The following is a 16,347-nucleotide window of genomic DNA, read 5'->3' on the forward strand; positions in this document are numbered from 1 at the left end:
GCCCCTCGCCCCCCGGGGTCCCCGCCCCCGCACGGGGGAGTGAGCGCGAGCCCGGCGCCCCGCACCCGCCGCCCCGCGCTCGCTCGCTGCCAGCCCGCGGCGGGGGCGGCCCCGCCCGCGCCGCCCGCCCCGCCCGCGCCCCGCCCGCGCCCGCCGCGGCTCCAGCTCCGCGGCGCCCTCGCCGGGTGCGTGCCGCTCGCGCGCCCGCCCGCCAGGCTCTCCGCGCCCGCCGCCCGCGCCGCGCTGGCCCGGGCCCTCCCGCCCGCGCTTCATGGCTGCACACGAGTGGGACTGGTTCCAACGCGAGGAGCTCATCGGGCAGATCAGCGACATCCGAGTGCAGAACCTGCAAGGTAACGCAGCCCAGGCTCGCCCCGGGATCGCCCGGCCGGGCGCTCGGGGAGCCCGGGGCGCAGCTCAGACACTTGGCAACTCCCCCGCGCCGCCCCCGCTCGCCGGCCGCTAGTTGTTGCTGTCACTTGCCTTGGGGTGAGAGGCTGGGGTTGGACGCCCGCCCCCAAGCCCCAGGGCGGCCAGCTCCGGCCAGATTTACAGTTGCCCAGGGGGTGGGGCGCCACACGTGTGTGCGTTGAGGGGAGAGGGCTCTCATTTTCATTAGGGGGACGTCACCACCCCCTCCAGCCACCGCTGCGAGTTTGGAGAAGTTTGTACGTGGGCTGTTGGGGGCGGTGGCCCAGGTCAGGGAGGGGAGGAGACAGTGCGACTCTGTGTGTGTGTGTGTGTGTGTGTGTGTGTGTGTGTGTGTGTGTGTGTGTGAGAGAGTTCGCGCACTTCCTAAGTACCTTCGAGGCAAGGGGAATTGAATGGTGGGCGGTGCTTCAGGGGGGTGATTTGGGGAGAGGGTGCCAGGGGTGCGGATCGGATCGGCGGGGTCAGTCAAGCACCCAACTCCAGCGGCCTCTTTGCTTAGGGAGCTGCCTCTCCCCTGCAGGATCAGGACTCCAAATGGGGAGAGGGCAAGAGCCCCCCCACCCCCAACTCCGACCCCGCCTGGGCACAGGACTTTGGGACCAAGGCGTCTACCTGGGAGGTAGCTGAGAAGAGGTGAAAAAGAAACTCCAGTGGTGGAGAGCGGCTGGGGGTGGCGGTGCCACACATGAAGTGTGTTTCTCTTTCAAAATAATTTATTCAATGTGGAAACTTAGAAAGCACACAAATATTTGAAGGAAAAAAGTCACCCATAATCTCCCCCCCACAACTTCTTTTTTTTTTTTTTTTTTTCATGTGTGAACTTTGCAGAACTAGACAAAACACCACTTCTGGCCCTTCTTCACCCACATTGACCCGTGCAGGTGAAGTTTCTGTAGCTGCTTCCCCTGCAGGCTTGGGTTTCTAGAGAGTTCAAGATTAGGAGTGGCTAGGAGCTGGGAGGCCTGGGCAGAGAGGCGATGGGGCTGTGGGTGCCCTCCCCCAGCGAGGGCAGCGACTTTACTGTTGGAGGGCAGGGAGCCCCAGCTGCTGGGGGATGGCCAAGCAGTCAAGTTTAAACATTACACCTGATTAAATGTTTCCTGGGAGCCTAGGTGGATCTGTCCCGTCCCTAGGTTGGGCAAGGACTGTGCTGGCAGAGGTGACCTCAAAAGGAGTGAGGAACCTCCTGGGGTGGACACTGGAAACTGAGTTTGCTCTGTGCCTGTCTGATCTCTTCTGGCTGTGATTTGTGTTAGAGGAGGGGGCTTGGGCTGGGTTGTTGAAAGTGATCTCTTTTGATAATAAGCCAAGTGCCTGGATCCTGTTGCCTGAGAAGAACTGACATCCTCTTTGGGGGTGGGCATTAGTGTCTACTGAGATGCGGTCTTGTTTGGACTGTCAGGGTGTGTGTGTACCTGTCTTTCTTAGGCAATCATTGAGTGTTTAATAAGCACATACTAACTAACCAATGCTTGGTGTAACAAGTTCCTGCATTCCTCTAGGATTAGCTCCTGGTTTAGAGAAGATTGACTGTTGTGAAGAGATGCCCCGCAATATGAGCATTAGGTTACAACCAGAACAGTGGGAGAAGGTTTCACAGACTAGGGACAATTTGAGATGGGTCCTGGAGGTTGGGTAGGAGTTCACTGAGTAGGCTCCTCTCCCTCAGCTCCCAGTGAACTGTCCTCACTTTTAGGCAAATGTCAGTTACAATTTAAGCATCAACAGGCTTTGCCATTAAAAAAATAAACTTTTAAATTTATGTACATGTTTAAATGTGCACTTATTCTTAAGTTCAAGAAAGCTTTATGTTTGGGTACATCTATGTAACAACCACCCAGATCAAGGTGTAGATTTCCAGTAACCTAGATGATGGTTTCATCTTCTTTCACAGCCAATAACACTGCCCCTGACCACCAAGGGAACTAGCTTGATCTTCATTACTGAACATTAGTTTTGCCACTAGAACCTGATATACAATTGGATCATACAGTGTGTACTCCGGCCTTTTTTTTTTTTTTTTTTTTTTTCAGTATTGTGCTGGTGTTATTCTTCTGTGCTCTCGCCTGTGTCTGGACCTCCTTTTCTTGCTGAGTGCTATTCCATGGTATGGATGCACCACCGCTTGATGATCCATTCACCTGTTGAGGGTCCTTTGGGTTGTGTGCATTTTGGGGCTATTATGAATGAATGAAGCTGTCTGTGTCTTTGGGGGGCATTAGCACTGTAGAGTTACCGTGTCGGACTTTGTGCTTTGCTTAGCATTGCTGAGAAGAGGCTGGGAATGGAGTGGGGGCAGGCATCTGTCTTCTCTTGATTTTTCCCTTGGTTAGTCTCTTGACCGAATGCTTAATAGGCGTTTTCTCTCCTTGCTCCTGTGGTACTCAGGAAGTCTCAGCCAAAGGGCCCAGTCCAGAAGGTGCTCCACGCCGAGCTTAGAGCATCTGCCATAACTGGCTGTCGGATGTCAGCTGGCCCCAGTTGTGCCTGGATGATTGGCTTTGGGGGCCACCAGCAGGGGCCTTGTTCTTCTGAACTCAGTGCAGGGGATAGTCAAGTTAAGGGGGGCAGGAGGAGTCCAGGCAGAGGGGCTGCCATTGAAGCTGTGTGCCTGCTTACAGCACAGGTAGTCGCAGTTGTCGTGGCGATGGAAGGAGGGCTACTGTGGGATCTTATGGATCTGTAATCATAGGGATTGAGAAGGATTCCCGGCCTCCGTCTGCAGGCAGCAGCTGCTGTCAGGGTCAGGCATTCCTGATTCTTTTCAGAAAGCTTTGACTCCCTTGGGGCCCTGGGATGGGGTGATCCTGGGGTCATTAATGAGGGGTAGCCCTGAGGTTACAGCCTCTGGGATATTGCCTTTCAGGGAAGAATAGTTTCATAATAGAGCTGTATCTTTCCATATATCCATATGTTTAAGTTGACTTAGATGTATCTTGGCCTCTGCTCACTTGCTCATCCGAGGCTTTTATCTCTCACGCTGAACAGTGGGATTCTGAAATCCATGCAATATGATTGTGATGTCATAGATCCTCCCCCAAAAAACATTGGAATGAAGATTTCCAGACCTGTCTTTGGAGGTCAGGGTGAGCTGGGCAGAGTGGTGGCCCCTCCCAAGAGGCCTGCCACTCACCTTCCTGCGTCTGAGCAGATGCAGTTCTCATGGATATGTTCACATGCGTAGCTCAAAAAGACCTTTGTCAAGGAGGAGCCCTCTGGCAGAGCATGGACATGTCCCTCTGGGCAGACTGCCTGTGCCACCCTCACAGGGTCCCTTGCAAGGAAACGGGGGTGGTCCAAGCTGTTGACCTTTTTGGAGAGGAGAAGATAGAATTGCAGGATGCTGGCAGCCTCTGTCAGGTGGTCCCCGCTTCCTTGGAGCCATGTGGGAAGGCAGGGACATATTTTCTAGAATTGACGTTAGAGGTGGTGAGTTAATAGGTCTGTGTGTTAATTCCCTGCCTGGCTGTTGGCTACAAGGGCTCCGGTGTCCTTCCAAAGACAAGCTACTCCGGCTGCCCCCTCTCCCTGTTTGCCTGAACCTCGGGGTCCAGCTCAGTATTCCACCAGTTCTGGGGATCACTGTACTGTTGGACAAAAAGGGGTGTCAGGCCAGGATTTAAAGAAGACTCCATTCATGTGGGAAGCCTCCACCACCCGAGAAACCCACAGCCCTTCTCTGAGCAGTTTAGCACATGTGTGTCGAGCACGTAGCATCTTGCAGACATTGGGGAATGAAAGCTGGTTCTAGTCTTTGCCTCTCAGGAGCGTGAAACCGTCCTGGGCACCCAGCCAGACTGGAGCATGAATTTTCTGATTCTAGCAGTGCAGAGGTCAGTTCTGCTTTGGGCCATCCGCTGTCGTTCTCGTACTTTTGGGGTTTGATGCTGTAATTCTTGACCTGGACTTCGAAGGCCAAGCAGAAACTTGACTGCGTAGGTTCTGGGTTGCACAGTGCAGAAGGGAGAGAAATTATTGGAATCCCCTCAAGGCAGGCTCAGAGGCAGGGCAGGGCCCGCGTTTTCAGAAGGATCAGCCCCGGCCCGTGTGGCCCACTTTCTCCTTTTGTTCCACTGGCTCAGGCCCAGGCGCAGGTGTTCCTCATGCGAGCTTGGACTCCGCAGTGACTGACTTCTTTACTGCTTTCCACCCACCACCTGGCCTCTCCAGCATGTTGTTGCTGAGCCACCAGTAGGTTTTGTGACCTACAGCAGAGCTTCCCAACCCCGTGAGCTAAGGGCAACACAGCTCTTTGGTCCACCCCAGGACAAACAGTGTCATGGTCCCATGTCACCATGAGAAAAAGGCTGGGTTGCACTGGCTTACAGGATGAAGTCCAAGCCCCTTGACCTGCTGTTCAAGGTCACCTGTGGCCTGGCTCAGGATGCCACGCCAACCTTCTCTCCCATAACTCCCCAGTACTTCCTGCCCCCACAGCCTGCCCCTCCAGTTCCTTATCGCCCCATCTTTACCTCCCTATCTCTAGACCTTCCTTTCACACAGCAGTGGAGCATGCAGCGGTCGGATGGGATGCCGCCGTGGTCACTGTTATCCAGCAGCCAGAGAAGGGATGGAGCCAAGTGGGGACTGTTCCCGTTCCCACCTCCGCCAGCTCTTAGAGGGCACAGCAAGTGCACTGAAGGTTTCTATATAAAAACTCAAAGAAAACCAAATGCACAGGTTTCCTGTCAAGGAACTGCCTGCCAGGGCACTACCCCTGGGGCTGTGTGCTTGGTTCTAAGGGATGAATCATCATGTAGAAAGTGTCTTTCTGGCCGTGGCTGGGGTCAGGCCACGGGCTTTGAGTTCATTCCTGATTACAGGCAAAAGGCCGTGTTCTAGTGCCGGCTCCATCCCTATCTCATGGTGTGGATTTTTCCCGAGGGGCCTTTCCAGGTGGAGCATTGTGCAGCTGAGGAAGCCACAGCCAGGACTCAGAGGCTGAAGGCCTGAGCCCGGGTCCTGGCTTTGTCGCGAACTTGTTGTGAGATTCTGGAAAATCTCTCTCCCTTGCTGTTCCTTAGTTTCCTCATTTGCAAAATGAGAGGGTTGGTTTATCTGGGGCTCAAATCTACCCCTGGGAAGGTGGTCAAGGAGTGGCAGGCCTGGGCAGGTGCCCACCTAAAGCCATCTGCATTCCATCCCCTGGCATGCATGAGTGATGGCTGGTGTGTGACTCTGGGCTCTGCTAAGCACTGCTGGCTGCATCCTAGATTCTTTTCACTGTGGAGTGCTGGAGATTCACTTCCACCAAGTGTCCCGGGTAGAAAATGCTGCATTTCATAAGCTTTGCTATACAAGTACACATGGTAAATGATGTCCATTCTTGGCTTGTCCTTGGCTGTCAAGTTGAAGTTACCTAGGGAGGTTTAGTGGCCAGCCGGCAATCAGGACAAACAAGGGGCTCCGGACTCCACCCATGCATGTTTGTACCAAGGAACAAGAGTGTTCAGGGGCCAGGTCAAACAGAAGCCCATCTCGCAAATGGCTTTTCAGCAGGGAGAGAGAAGCCCTCAGTCCAGTTGGCAGGAGACCGAGGAAGAGGTTTCGCCACTGAATCACGTGTCAGCAGCCACGACTTTGCATCAGAGCAGTCCAGAGCTGCCTGCTGGCCCTGCAGCCTCGTGAGAGAGGCGGCTGTCTTACCAGATCGACAGCTCTGGGGAAGCAACCGTTTGCCCAAGAGGCCCAGATTTCATCAACTGCCCTCCCTGACCTGTGGAACACTCTGGCATTTAATTTTTCACTGGAATAGCTGAGGCTCTGGACAAAGTCCCTCTCCCCAACAAGCCATAGATCACATCTGCCCTATGTCTAAGGGGAAGAGAGAAAAATAAAGTAATTGTCTTTTCTGTGATTGAACCATTAAAAGTGAACTCCCCATTCCCATGGAAACCTTTTTGTAAATTTTTTTTTCTTTCCCCGTGCCTCTTTTTTTTTTTGTTTAAACAGTGGTAGATTGTGTTAGTCACAGAAGGAATTAGAGGCAGCATCAGAAATCATAAGTGCAGCATCAAAAAACCTTGAACTTTTTCTTTCTTTCTAGGTCTTCTTTTCCTACTTTCTTTCTATCAGAGTAGGGATTTGCAAATCATGGCCCACGGGCCAAATCTGGCCCGCAGCCTCTTTTTGTGAATAAAGTTTTATTGGCACATAGCCACACCCATTTATTTGCATATTGCCTATGGCTGCTTTTGCAGGACAAGGGAACAGCTGAGTAGTTGAGGCAAAGAAGTACCCACAAAACCAAAACTATGTATCATCCAGCCCAGTGTAGAAAAAGAGGAAGATAGAAATGGAGAAAGTGTTAGTAAAATGCTCTCAGCAAAAGAAAAGGGGTATGTGTATGTGTGTTTTTTATTTTTATTTTTATTTTTGAGACAGAGTTTTACTCTTGTCACCCAGGCTGGAGTGCAATGGCACGACCTTGACTCACTGCAACCTCCGCCTCTTGGGTTCAAGCAATTCTTCTGCTTCAGCATCTTGAGTAGCTGGGATTACAGGCATGCGCCACCATGCCCGGCTAATTTTTGTATTATTAGTAGAGACGGGGTTTCACCATGTCGGCCAGGCTGGTCTCGAACTCCTGACCTCAGGTGATCCACCTGCCTCGGCCTCCCAAAGTACTGGGATTACAGGTGTGTCACTGCGCCAGGCCGTGTATGTGTATTTTGTGTGTGTATCTGTGTGTGTGTGTGTCAGAGATGTTTTTCCTTAAGTCAGCTGCTCTGCCTTGTAACAGCAGCCCAGGATGAAAACCGTCAAGATGCCCCCACATCCCAGAACTCAGGCGTTGTCTTGGAACCGCGGCCACGTGCCTCCCACACTTGCCTGGTCATTGTTATCCCACGTGTGATTCTATCCAGAAGAAAACCCCAACATCTGTGGTACAAGGGATCACTCTTCTTTCCAGCAGCAAGATGTGAATATAGTGGCCTAGGAGGCTGGAATCAGGTTGGTGGGGTGAGGCCAGAGTAGGAAAGGTGTCCTTGTCAGCAAGGATCAGGCTGCTATGCAGAATACGGCAATCTGGAAGACTTCCTGTAGGAAGTTAGGAACTGTATTTTCTAAACCTAGACCCAGGGCACGTGATCTGGTGATGACAGCAGGGAATGCTTGTTGTATGTGTGACAGCCCAACCTTCTCCAAAGGGTGCCTTTCTGCCTGGGGTACATTTTGAACCTGCTTTAGAAATGGGCTTACCCACTCAAAGCCTGGTCCTTTGATCAAATAACAGTTGTCGAGTCCTCCTGAAATTCTGGGAGCTTGGGATGGAGGGATGGGTGAATGGGACACGCTAGGAGTTCTCAGTACAGAGAGGACAGGGGTGTGGTGAGGTTGAGATCAGCGTGTAGGAACTGTGGGGTCCTGCAGGAGTGTAGGGTGGAGAGGGAGGCCCAGTCCAGCCTTGAGGGGGATATTTGCACAGCTGGACGGCCCTGTAGGTTTCTCTGTAAGTTTGGTGGAGAACAGGATAGTGGCAACAGGCCTGAGCTGAGAGTGTACAGACCAGGGCTCTGGTCACGGGGCTGCCACCACCTGACCACAGAACCCCGGGGAGGCTTCCTGACAGAAGGCAGGAGAGTGGGACTCAGGGGAAGGAAGAGGCCCGCGTGAGTCACAGACTGTCTACCCAGGAGGCCAGAGAACGTGGTGATGTCATGTCACAGTGGTTGCCTGTATGTTCTGTATCCCTGGGATGAAGAAGGTGGCAGAAGATGGGGCACAGAGGAGAATATGTCCCATAAACCCACTGGGTAGGGGAGCTTGTTTTGGGGGGTCATGGGGTCAGGGAGAGTCCCAGCAAGCTCCTCAGCGGGACGGAAGCCAGGGTTGGGTCAGGGAATGCAGGATGGTGCGTCCCAGATGGGCCCATGCAGTTGACCTTCACCTTTTATTTCTGTTCCTCTTTTTATTTGGTTCCCTTGTGTTCTACTGCTTCTTGGAGATTGTGGTCCAGTGTCCCCAAAGCACAGAAAAAGCAAGGAGGATTTGGGGAATTTACAGAAGCCCTGGGGTCATTAGGATTTGGGGAATTTACAGAAGCCCTGGGGTCATTTTGGTGTTGACCAGAACTACTTTCAGCTCCTGCAGAGCTGCAGACCTCCGGTTCTAACTGCAAGGACCCCAGGGCTCCGATGGTGGAGGCACGCCCCACCCCTGCTTTCCTCTCCTAGGGGGTTCTCCATGCAGCCAGGAGCCTTTGCGGTATTTATATCCCTCTCCTTTTTAAAACTATTTTTAATCCTCTATGGTATGACATACTTAAAAGCAGTGTTCTGAGCCCTTCCAGCTGAGAACTGGGGCGGCAGGTGGGGAGGGGGCTCGGAGGTGACCTGCCAATCTGGTGGTGGAGGAACCTGAACCTTCAGATAGCACTGTTCATGTGCCCCTTCCCTTGCCTGCCGTGTCCCATCACTCCTGGCCCTGAATATCTGTCACACTTGGGCCTTCCCATGTTTGCCTCCTTTGCACACATTCTCCTTGTTAATTGCCACGACCACTGTCTACCCTACCTCCAGTGCCCCTGTCCTGCTCCGGCCCTGCAACCTGAAGACATTTCTCGCACCCGGTCCATCTCTCCACCAGGGCTCTTTGCCCTTGGGCAGAAGCACTGCTCTGTGCCCTGCCCCCATCTCTCCTGGCCTTCCTTGAAGGAGCTGGGCCACAGCTGCACCCAGGTGTCTTCCGGGTTCGCCCATAGGCCATGCCCTTTCCCCTTGCTCTGCCTTTGTCCACACAGTCCTTTCTGCAGAGAATGACTGTGACCACGCCCAGAACAGCCTCTTTGGGCCCTGTCTGTGCCCTCCTGGGCAGAACTCACAGTCCTGGGGTCTGGACTCCCAGGGGCTTCACAAATGCCCTCTGAGCCCGCCTCTGAGTGGAACCCTGAGTGGAGTGTGTGCATCTTTGTCCTGCCAGCCCCTAACATGAAGCAGGTCTTCAGAACCGTTATAGGCTGGACAATGCCTCCCCCTGCAAGATGTCCACATCCTAATCCCCCAAACGGGTGAATATGTCCTCTTCCTTGGTAAAAGGGACTTGGCAGATGTGATTAAGTGAAGAATCTTGAGATAAGGAGATTATCTTGGATTATCCAAGTGGACCCAACTAATTACAAGCCTCCTTCTAAGAAGGAGGCAGGAGGGTCAGAGAGAGAGGGAGAGAGGAGATGTGATCATGGAAGCAGAGTTGAGAGCGGTGCTGCTGCAGGATGGGGCCAGGAGCCAAGGAACGCAGGGGCCTTGTGTTAGGCTGTTTTTGCATTGCTCTAAAGAAATACCTGAGGCTGGGTAATTTATAAAGAAAAGAAGTTTAATTGGCTCATGGTTCTGCAGGCTGTTCAGGAAGTGTGGTGCCAGCATCTGCTTCTGGGGAGGCCTCAGGAAGCTTTCAATCATGGCAGAAGGGAAGGGGAGCCAGTGCAGGGCCCACCTCCAACACTGTGGATCACATTTCAACCTGAGATTTGGAGGGGACACACACCCAAACCATATCAGGCCTCTACAAGCCAGAAGAGGGAACACCTGGATTCCCCTTTAGAATCTCCAGAAGGAACACAGCCTTGCCTGTAACCTTGGTTTTAGCTGGTAAAACCCATTCAGACTTCTGACCTTCAGAACTAGAAGAGAATATATTTGTGTTGTTTTCAGCCACTAAGCGTATGGTAATCTGTCACAGCAGCCATGGGAATCTCATACACAAATAAATAACAAATGGCTGTCAAGCCTTCTCTGCTTCCGTAGAATAGACACATTGGGGAGATATTTGCACAGCTGGACTGCCCTGTAGGTTTCTCTGCGAGTTTGGTGGAGACCAGGGTGGGGGCAGCAAGCTTTAGCTGAGAGTGCACAGGCCAGGGCTGTGGTCACAGGGCTGCCACCGCCTGGCTGGAGAACTCGGGGAGGCTTCCTGACAAAGGGCAGGAGTGGGCTTTAAGAGGAAGGGAGAGGCCAGCGTGAGCCAACAAACTCTTTACCCAGGAGACCAGAGAAGGTGGTGGCGTTGTGTCATGGTAGTCTCTCCTCTATGCCCTGTGGCCCTGGGACAAAGAGGGTGGCATCATAGTGTCCTCTAGTTGCATACACTGTTGTGTGGATTCTGGGACTGGACATGTTCTGGCAGCAGTAACATCTCTGTTCTAATCCTTGTGTTCTTTTGGAGTGGAGATACATGAACCCTGGAAATGCCGTTACCCTAGAGCAAGCTGAGTCCTGGTTGTGTTGGGTAAGCAATCTTCTACTTGATGTGAAATATGTTTGTTTAGAAAACAAGAGAGCATCATTAAATTACGGTTCTATAGACAGTTTCCAAGTTTTCATTTTATTGCATCACATACTGAAAGTCCCAGGCTAGACATGTAAGCTACAAGGGACTTCAACTGCCAAATAATGGGGAAAAAAGCCGTAATCCTACCTCACTGTTTCAGTGCTGTTGAATGATGTCATCTGTGTCTCCAACCTCCCTGGCCTCCCTCTCCCTCCTTGGCTGAACACGGGATTAGCCCCACAATTTTCATGGCCCCAGTTCCATTGTTGTCTCCTGGTAGGTTTGTGAAACCAGTAATGATCATGGATAACCACAGTTCCCATTTTTTTTTCTTCTGTTTCTACTTATTTTTATAAAACAAGGATGAAATGCAATCAGACATTCCAGTAATATTCCAAATATATGGCTGTGTGGCTGAAAAAGCTCCCCCATGCGTGCGCACGGCTTCTTCCTTGTCAGACCACACTGGGGGAGTTGCAACCTGAGTTACAGAAGACACCCTCTGTGGTATTGTTGTTGTTGCAATATGTATAATACATAGTACATGCTGTATAAAAATCAATTAAGTCAGGGACTGTCTTTATTGGTTATAGGGCACTGATGTGATCATGTGGAGTGTGTGCGAGGAGGGGGTTGGTAGGCTGGGGAGAGGTGACCACAGTGCAGGTCCCTGTGCCATGTCCTTGAAAGAACTCTCATGCATTATTATCAGCCCCGAGAACTAAGGCTGAGTGAGATTGTCACAGGTTCCAAGCCATTGAGTTAATAAGTGGTGGAACCAAGAATCAGAGGTAAGCCTGGGAAGGTGAAGTCAGGCAGGGGCTGGGTAGTAAGATGAGATTTGAATGTGGGGACATGGGGAGAGACTTAACCAGCATTAGATCAAGGACCAGGTGGTGCTCGAGAGGGCAATTGACTTACTTGGAGCCCAGAAAGAAAACTGCACCCCAGCTAAAGGATGTTGGGCAAGATGTCAACCAGCCTTGCTGCTGAGCCTTATCAGAGTCTGTTCAGTGGCCCAGCTGGTTCTGTTTAGAGTCATTTACACACCAGGTTTCTTGAACTAACAAAGTAAAGGCTGACTTGTTGACTGAAGATTTCTGCCTGGTGATTCCCCGGGGTGGATCTCAAAAGAGTGGAGATAGGGATGCCGTCTGAAGAAATTGAGGAGATGAAATTCTCATAACCTTGAATGATGGCAGAAGTGAGCAGAGGCAGCCATGGGAACCACCCTCTCGTCCCCATGTTGTGTTACGGCGATGGCAGATGATAAAGCAGAGCCATCTCCATTATGTCGTTTAACGCTGATGTAACCTTCTAGGGCCCCTACTTCACAGATGCACACTCCAAGGTCAGAGGGGCTCAGTGGCTTTGCCCTGTTCTCAGCGAGTGAGCAGCAGACGTGAGGTTTCACAGCACACTGTGGTATCTCCAGGTATTTGCTGCAGCGCCCTAGACTCACCAGGCCTTTCTGGAGGCCGGTCTACAAAGGCTACTTACTGTCCTTTCGTGTACACAAGTGTGGAGCTCTGTCTTGGAGAGGTGGCCTGGCCTGTGAGCTTAACTGTGATCTAAAACAAACCAAACGTGTTACCTCCCGATTCAAAGCCAAGGGCCTTGGGCGCTGAAAGCAGGAAGTTGCCCTGGCAATGGCCTGTATTGAATTCCCAGGAGTACCGTGGTCAAGGGCCATGAAATGGCATGTGATGGCTGACCCATGGGAGACAGAGATGTCACAATGCCATGAGGTCAGTGAGGGGCTGCGAGTGGGCGAGGAAAGGAAGAGGAACAGCGGGAATCAGATAAGTGCTGTAGTCCTAGGTTGAGGCTGTGTAGGGTAGGCACTGCTACACTTGGATTTGTTGTTAGTGATGGTTTGCCCGGGTAGACCAGAAGCCCTATTGGGTCAGGTGCTGGAGTCTGCCCTGGCCACCCCTGTGACCCAGGCTTAGAGAGTGCTCAGTTTATATTGTTGAATGCATGAATGTGGAATCAAAGGGAGAGTGTGGATGCTGGGTTTGGCAGAGCTGGGTTTGAGCCTGTTTTCAGTATTGACTGGCTGTGGGTAGCTATGAGCCTGACCCTGTCTTTTTGGTGGAAAGGGATGATAAGCCCAACTTCTCCTGGTTGCTAGAACATTCAGTGAGGTCACATGTCTTCATCAATGCCTGTTTCCCCATTCCCTTGCCTTTCCTTTAAGGTTTCTATGGAAAACAGTGACACCCCAGCCCCCTTCCCTGGAGGATACGGCTTGCATTGTTTTTTAAGCTGATGATTTTAGTATTTTCTTCCATGTCTCTAAATAACATGCATGTATTGCTTCATCTTGATTTTTTGGTTCTCAGCTCTGGTTTCTTTCTGTAGAAGGTGAGGATGTAGGACTCCTCTTTACCTCCTTCAACCTCAAATCTGCCCCCTCTCTCAACTTCCTAACGTATTTTCATCATAATTTTGGTAAGATCAGTAATTGGGGTTTACAGTGTCAGTAGTAGGTCAGTACTCTTCAGAGCTTAGTTGTGTAGTCAATGATGGTCACTTTTCCTTAACTGATCTGCTTTTTGTTTTCTTTGGAATTAAATATTGTCTGCTGTTGCTGTTGGTGGTGGGGTGTGGCTTATTAATTCATCTGAAACTCTTACTATTCTAGATCTCTTTAAGTTGTTTGGGTGCATCAGGTAAAGTGTCTCATTTATCTCTCCTCTTTTTTTGTTTGAGATGGAGTCTAGCTCTGTCGCCCAGGTGTGGTCACTGTCTCTGTGCGGTGGTGTGATCTCGGCTCACTGCAACCTCCGCCTCTTGGGTTCAAGTGATTCTCCTGCCTCAGCTGCCACTTCCCAAGTAGCTGGGATTACAGGTGTGCACCACCACGCCCAGCTAATTTTTTTGTATTTTTAGCAGCGATGGGGTTTCACTGTGTAGGCCAGGCTGGTCTTGAACTCCTGACCTCAAATAATCTGCCTGCCTCCGCTTCCCAAAGTGTTGAGATTACAGGTATGAGCCAACATGCCTGGCTAGTTCTCTCTTCTTGAGCAAGTCTGGCGCCTCTGACTTTCTTCAGTCTGAACTTGTGCTGTCCTCCACATTTGGGGCCCAGCTGTCACCTGGACTGCTTGTCACTGTCACCTGTGGTCCCCCTCGCTTCTCTCCTGAGTCAGATCTCCTGCTTTGTGCCTTTCTCTGACGGCTTCACTCCTTGAATACGGGAGCACATCCTTCCTGAGAGAGAGTGCCTGGGTGGTAGATTCTCTTGAGAATTTGTGCAGGGGAAAATGAACTTATTGTCTGTTTCTTGATTGCTACATTAGCTGGGCATCAAATTCTGGGTTGGAAATGATTTTCCTTCAGTGTATTGAAGTGTTCCTGGCTCCACTGTCTGCCTCCTTCTAGGGTAGCTATAGAGAAGCGTGAAGTCATCTCTGGTCCTCCGTGTGCATCCTGCTTCATGCTGTCTGGAGACTCACAGGAGCCTTGGTTTGTCCCCAGCAACCTGAGACTTCAAGGTGACCTGCCTTGGTGCTGGTCTCTTTGTTTGTTATGCTGTGCCCTTAGTGAGACCTTTTTGGAAACTATCCTTCAGTTCTGGGAAATTTTATTGGACAATCCATTATGATTTCTGCTTCTTGGTTTTCTGACCTTCTAGAACTCCTCTTACTTGGATATCAGTCCTCATGGGCTGATCCTCCAATTCTCTTACTTTTTCTATTTTTTAATCCCTTTTACTTTTTGTTCTGCTTTCTGGGAGATGCCATCGATTTTACATTCCGTATTTTAACCTATCACATTTTTAATTTGCGAGAACTCTCTCTTATTCTTCAAAGCAGCCTCTTGTTCATGACTGCAGTATCTTCTCTTACACGCCGAGGATGGTCATGATGGACAGGGCTGGGGTGGAGCTTTGAGAGGTGGCTCACACAGCGCTCAATGGCATGGAGCCAAATGGCTAGTTGGAAATCCTGGCTCTGCCACTTACTAGGTTTATGATTTTGGACAAGTTATTTAACCTCTCTCTTTTTCAAAGGCCTCATCTGTACAACGGGAAGAATAATACTGATGTCTGCTTTGGGAGCTGCGCTAATTGCATGAGTTACTAGAGGTGAAGGTCTTAGAGAGGGCCCAGCGCACACTGGATGTGATGGACCTATGCACCCCTTCTCTTGGCTTCGCCTGATCTGAAGCTTTCGTGTTAGAGGACTTCTTTCTTTAGCTACCTCATAGTCCTTGGTTGCTTTCTCCTATTTAAGAGTTGGGGACTAATAAGCATTCTGCAGGTTCTGAGCACATGGGTGTCCTTCCTGACTGGAAGCTTCTCCCATAGGTCCCTACTGGACTGTTTCATGGGGACCCCCATGCCAGTATCTTTAGGTCTTTCCTCCCGGGCTGCCTGGACTCCCCACGGAAGGGTCTTACAGTCTCCTATCTGGAGGGTCAAGACCAGGCTGCTGGGGGTGAGGAGTCAGGGGTTTGGGAGCTGCAAGAAGGAAGTGTGCTTGGGGGCATTGGTCCTCTGTATGTAGTATGTATAAAATCACTTAATCTGCCTATTGTACAGATTGCACAACAATCTGTACAATCAGTACAGTCGTACTATACAGATTGTACAGTACAATTTGCATTGAGATCTTCTCAGTTTTTTTCAACCTCTTTAGAGAATAAACTTCCAGTCCTGTGCCTGATGGGGGAGGGACAGTCACCCAGCTGGGAGACATGGGGGAGGGGATACACGGATCCAGCTGGTTCTTTCGTCTCATCCTCTTAGTGCATCCCTGCACTTTAACCCCATTTCCAGAGATACCTGCCACCACTAATTCCCAACCATTTGGGACTTCTGGGTTGTATATTGGCTTGATTTTTATCCTTCCTTGATGTTACTGAGCATGTAGATTCCTTTTTTTTTTTTCTTTTAAGACAGGGTTTCTCTCTGTCACCCAGGCTGCAGGCTGGAGTGCAGTGGCGCCATAATGGCAAACTGCAGCCTTGAACTCCTGGTCTCAATCAAACCTCCTGCCTCAGTCTCCCAAGTAGCTGAGACCACAGGCGCACACCACTATGCCTAATTTTGTTAATTTTTTATAGAGACAAAGTTTCACTGTGTTGCCCAGGTTGGCATCAAACTCCTGGGCTCAAGTGATCCTCCCGCCTTGGACCCCTGATGTGCTGAGATTACAGGTGGGAGCCACCACGACTGGCTGAAGATGTAGATTTCTTTGAATTTGCTGAATCCGTGACCACTGGTCCTTCTTGCTACTCCCTAGGATTGTGTTGCTGTCTCCCCATCTTCTGTTCTTGCCATCGTTGAGGGTTTATTATCTACGTAATGCATACATAAAACAAAATTCCTTTCCTCTAGGTTTCAATAAAGTTGGGAGATGGACTGAAATTAGAAGCCCAGTTGGGTCCGTCCGCATCTCTGAGAAATCTCTCCCTTCTTTTCCAAGCGTCTCAGAACAGCCAGATGGGAGGCTGGCAACCAGCCAGAGGGGAGGCTGGCAAATGGATGCTGCCATCGTCCTAGCTTTGGAGATTCCAAGTCTGCGGATCCCTGCTGGTTATGTTCATTTCATTTTGACCATTTCCCAGGCTGCAGCTGAATACTGGTTACCAGGAGAAATCGGGGGATTGCAGAGGAGGCACTGGTCACACCTAATG

General features: G+C 51.0%; 1 protein-coding gene across 7 annotated transcripts in view; it reads left to right on the top strand.

Annotated features, from left to right (window-relative positions):
* The first annotated feature begins 127 nt into the window (after positions 1 to 127).
* LOC105467476 (calmin) overlaps positions 128 to 16,347 on the top strand; it is a 133,196-nt gene continuing 116,976 nt past the window's right edge. For 6 of the 7 annotated variants that reach the window (XR_978913.2, XR_978914.2, XM_011717089.2 and 3 more), the window contains exon 1: positions 128 to 353. Coding sequence is in view for 4 of the 7 variants with exons in the window: in XM_011717089.2 (XP_011715391.2) it covers positions 272 to 353 (82 nt within the window). In the remaining 3 variants the exon portion in view is untranslated. The remainder of the gene's footprint in view (positions 354 to 16,347) is intronic. The other variant, XM_024788414.2, reaches the window with a different exon arrangement.

The sequence above is a fragment of the Macaca nemestrina genome, chromosome 7 (assembly GCF_043159975.1).
Source record: "Macaca nemestrina isolate mMacNem1 chromosome 7, mMacNem.hap1, whole genome shotgun sequence".
NCBI classification, from domain to species: domain Eukaryota; kingdom Metazoa; phylum Chordata; class Mammalia; order Primates; family Cercopithecidae; genus Macaca; species Macaca nemestrina.